Below are 4,777 nucleotides of genomic sequence, written 5' to 3'. Positions count from 1 at the left end.
CCAGCACCCGGCCCATATCCCTCTAAGATGAAAGTGGGTACTGCAGATACTGCAGATTAGAATTAAGATTAGAGAGATGCTGGAGAGTCAGACTCTGAGAGTGTGGTGCTGGAAAAGCACAGCAGGTCAGGCAGCATCCGAGGAGCAGGAGAATTGACGTCTCGGGCAAAAGCCCTTCATCAGGAATGCTGATGAAGGACTCCTGCCTGAAACGTCGATTTTCCATATCCCTCCAAACCCTTCCTATTCATATACCCATCCAGCCGCCTTTTCAATGTTGTCATTGTACCAGCCTCCATCACTTCCTCTGGCAGCTCATTCCATACACGTACCACCCTCTGCGTGAAAAAGTTGCCCCTTAGGTCTCTTTTATATCTTTCCCCTCTCACCCTAAACCTATGCCCCTCTAGTTCTGGACTCCCCAACCCCAGGGGAAAAGACTTTGTCTATTTACCCTATCCATGCCCCTCATGATTTTGTAAACCTCTATAAGGTCACCCCTCACCCTCCGACGCTCCAGGGAAAACAGCCCCAGCCTGTTCAGCCTCTCCCTGTAGCTCAGATCCTCCAACCCTGGCAACATCCTTGTAAATCTTTTCTGAACCCTTTCAAGTTTCACAACATCTTTCCGATGGGAAGGAGACCAGAATTGCACGCAATATTCCAACAGTGGCCGAACCAATGTCCTGTACAGCCGCAACATGACCTCCCAACCCCTGTACTCAATACTCTGACCAATAAAGGAAAGCATACCAAACGCTGCCTTCACTATCCTATCTACCTGAGACTCACACTCCCTTGTTGTGTTCTTGCCGCTCATAGACTCACCCTTCCATTAACTTGACTAACATTGCTGCTTCTCAAACAACCAAATGGGATCAGGGATTGGGAGATGGTTTCCCTGAGTTAGGGGACCCCTCTTTTGAATATGTCGTGACTGACCGAGGGAGGGGGTGGAATTAAGGAGGGGGGGGGGCTCACTCAGGAGTTTCGGTGGGTGTTGGGGGGGGGGGGGGTGGAGCTGGGATCACAGTAGACCAGAAATGCTGACCTGGGAGCAGGTCATGACCCAACCTATCTGGTTTGGTAACTCCCTGCCCCCCCCTCGAGCTCGGAGATTTTATCCTAGGGCGACTCTCCTCCTGCACTGGGATTTTGCCCATCAATACCAGCCCCATTTCACACTTGCACTTGGTGGGCGAGAAACTAGCAGCAGGCCATTCAGCCCCTTCTAGCCTGCTGCACCATTCCATATCATCACAGCTGATCATCCACCTCAGTCCCCTGTTCCCATTCCCAACCCTTTCCCTATATGCCCCTCGATCATTCCAAACTTAAGGATTAAATCCCCGCCTTCAATGATTTTGGCCTGGTTTTCTGTTGGTTGGAATCCCTCCTCCTGGCTGCTCACTCTCTGGGTGATCACATTTCTCCTCATCTCAGTCTGACCCTGTATCCTCAGACCCTGACCTTTCCCCGCGACCCCCCCCCTCCAGCTGGTTCAGAACTCCCCCGGGAACATCCTTCCTGCGTTTACATCCTCCCTCAGATAAGGAGACCCAAAAGTGCAACTCCAGGGCTGGTCTCAGAGACAGCCGAGAGGCTGTGTTCCGAACATACAATGGGCAGAGAGAAAACACAAACCAGTCAGCATTGGAAAGGATTGTTTTAATTGAATTCATTAGACCCCTCCAGCCCTTAAGGAGTAATGTTACAGCCACTTTCACAGAGAAAATCCACAAAGAAGAAAGTTATCTCCATCCCCAGATAATCACCTCGATATTAAAGCAGAGTTTCCCTTGATCAGGTTTTGTTTTATTAATTTGGCAGAGAGATTTCCTCAGTGTACAACCAGAAATATTCCACACTCAGTTACAGCATGCAAACGTAGATCAGATTTACTATATCGCTCCGAATAAGGCAGGGGGGAGAAATGTTTCCATTACTTTTCGGATGTTTAGCACAGCGCAGTGTGGAAGCAACTTTTCTGACTGGTTGAAGTATCATAAGACACAGTTACAAAGTAGTTAACACAGAGGGGGACGGAGGGAGGGATTGTCTCATCATGTTTACAGAGAGAGAGAGAGAGAGGGGGGTATCATGTCTCTGTATTTACAATGTAGTTAACTTGGGAAGAGAGGGGGAGTTGGCTCATGGTGTTTAGGATGTAGTTAACACGGGGAGAGTGGGAGAGAGGGAATCCTGTCACCGTGTTTCCGATGTAGAGAGAAGGGAGAGGGGGGTTTTGGGGGAGTCGCCCCATCTCCTCGGGTAGTGAAACACAAGTTGTTGCGAGGGGCCATCTGAACTGGCCAGAGCTTAACGACTCAAAAGGACAGGAACCTACAAGCACAACGACTCCGCGGGTAACCTCAGCAGACCCTCCCACCCTGGTGGAATAGTGGCTGAGTGAGGCGGGCACAGAGAGGGGGACGTGGGAGCGACGGCTGGAAAAACGGGGGTTAGCCGGGAATGGGCTCTGAGTGCGGAGAGAGGGGAGAGCAGAGAGACCGAGAGGGGAGAGAGAGAGAGACAGACAGACAGAGCGGGAACAGGGAGAACGGGACAATTAGGGAGAATACAGTGAGAATGGAATGCACAGGGAGTGTGGTGAGCAGGGAGGTTGGCGGAACAGGGAGAGGGGAGAGATGGAAGGATTATAATGGAGAAGGGAGCTAGAGTGATTATGGGAGGGGGAGCTGGAGTGATTATGGGAGGGGGGAGTTGGGAGTCTCCATGAGGTCTCCCTCCAGACTAGGGGATGGGTTGAGTTTCTGGTGGAGGTAGTCGATGAGATCAGAGAAGCGTCGGGAGACGGTCTGCGCCTCAGCCTGGAACCAGTCGCGGATTTCCTCCATCTTGCGTTGGAAGTTCTCGCGGGCGTCGGCGGCGTTGCTGGAGATGTGTTCCTGCAGCGCTTCGGCCTTGGACCTGACCTCCTCGGCTTGCTGGGCCACGGACTGGTGGATGCTCTTCAGGTGCTGGCTGACCTTCTTCTCCACCGCTTGGCCGTACGGGGCGGCCATGTCGTGAAGGTCACTGAGGGTACGGTTCTGATGGTTTCGAAGCTCCTCGGCGTACTCCTGGAACTTGGCGCGGATGGTGGCCTGGTCGCGGTTGAGCCTCTTGCGGTACTTGCGGAGATACAAGCCAACGGTTTGACGCCACTCTGTCAGGTGTTGCTTGGTGACCAGTTTGACCTCGTCCATGTAGACCAACATGTTGGAGCGCATCTCCTCCAGGTCCTGGTGCAGACGATCCTTCGCCTCCTGCAGGTCAGAGCCCAACTGCTCGGCGTAGGGTCCCAACTCAGACTGAAGGCCTGTTCCCGAGGTCTCCAGCTCAGACATGCAGTCGGAGATCATGGCACTGTGAAACACCGGGGAACACAGGATTAACGACTCCAACGGGGAAGGGACAGCACAGAGCATAGACCTCGCGGACAGGGTGAGAGAAAGCCAGCCAGAAACACAACAACAGACAGGGAGAGTCTCTTCGCAAGCTCAACAGAAACAACACTCTTGGTTGCCAACAATATGATGTTAGGAGGGTAAGAAGAGGCCAAACAAATTCAATAACTCATTCCCCAGCAACTTCCAGGAAATCACGGCAGTGCCAAGATGGGTGATTGGATTTTGAGGCATGGGGGTGGGGTGACTGAACAAGGAAAATAAGGAGCTGAAAATGGTGGGAGCGCAACAGGGCAAGGAGCGCCGCACTGTTGGAGGGTCAGTGCTGAGGGAGTGCAGCACTGTCGGAGGGTCAGTGCTGAGGGAGTGGGCACTGTCGGAGGGTCAGTGCTGAGGGAGTGTCGCACTGTCAGAGGGTCACTGCTGAGGGAGTGGGCACTGTCGGAGGGTCAGTGCTGAGGGAGGGCCGCACTGTCAGAGGGTCAGTGCTGAGGGAGTGGGCACTGTCGGAGGGTCAGTGCTGAGGGAGTGCCGCACTGTCGGAGGGTCAGTGCTGAGGGAGCACCGCACTGTCGGAGGGTCAGTGCTGAGGGAGCGCCGCACTGTCGGAGGGTCAGTGCTGAGGGAGTGCCGCACTGTCGGAGGGTCAGGACTGAGGGAGTGCCGCACTGTCGGAGGGTCAGGACTGAGGGAGTGCCGCACTGTCGGAGGGTCAGCGCTGAGGGAGTGCCGCACTGTCAGAGGGTCAGTGCTGAGGGAGCACCGCACTGTCGGAGGGTCAGTGCTGAGGGAGCGCCGCACTGTCGGAGGGTCAGTGCTGAGGGAGTGCCGCACTGTCGGAGGGTCAGTGCTGAGGGAGTGCCGCACTGTCGGAGGGTCAGTGCTGAGGGAGTGCCGCACTGTCAGAGGGTCAGTGCTGAGGGAGTGCCGCACTGTCGGAGGGTCAGTACTGAGGGAGTGGGCACTGTCGGAGGGTCAGTGCTGAGGGAGTGGGCACTGTCAGAGGGTCAGTGCTGAGGGAGTGCCACATTGTCCGAGGATCAGTGCTGAGGGAGTGCCGCACTGTCGGAGGGTCAGTGCTGAGGGAGTGCCGCACTGTCGGAGGGTCAGTGCTGAGGGAGCACCGCACTGTCAGAGGGTCAGTGCTGAGGGAGTGCCGCACTGTCAGAGGGTCGGTGCTGAGGGAGTGCCGCACTGTCGGAGGGTCAGTGCTGAGGGAGTGCCGCACTGTCGGAGGGTCAGTGCTGAGGGAGTGCCGCACTGTCGGAGGGTCAGTGCTGAGGGAGTGCCGCACTGTCGGAGGGTCAGTGCTGAGGGAGTGCCGCACTGTCAGAGGGTCAGTGCTGAGGGAGTGCCGCACTGTCGGA

General features: G+C 55.4%; 1 protein-coding gene across 3 annotated transcripts in view; it reads right to left on the bottom strand.

The window, feature by feature from the left end:
- Nucleotides 1-1,653: 1,653 nt before the first annotated feature.
- LOC140458857 (uncharacterized) overlaps nucleotides 1,654-4,777 on the bottom strand; it is a 13,317-nt gene continuing 10,193 nt past the window's right edge. For all 3 annotated transcript variants that reach the window (XM_072553551.1, XM_072553550.1, XM_072553552.1), the window contains exon 4: nucleotides 1,654-3,369. In XM_072553551.1, the coding sequence (XP_072409652.1) occupies nucleotides 2,709-3,369 (661 nt within the window). In that variant the 3' untranslated portion in view covers nucleotides 1,654-2,708. The remainder of the gene's footprint in view (nucleotides 3,370-4,777) is intronic.

This window comes from Chiloscyllium punctatum, chromosome 34, assembly GCF_047496795.1.
Source record: "Chiloscyllium punctatum isolate Juve2018m chromosome 34, sChiPun1.3, whole genome shotgun sequence".
Classification (NCBI taxonomy): domain Eukaryota; kingdom Metazoa; phylum Chordata; class Chondrichthyes; order Orectolobiformes; family Hemiscylliidae; genus Chiloscyllium; species Chiloscyllium punctatum.
The sequence above is the reverse complement of the archived record's forward strand: the minus strand, read 5'-3'. Positions and strand labels throughout refer to the sequence as shown.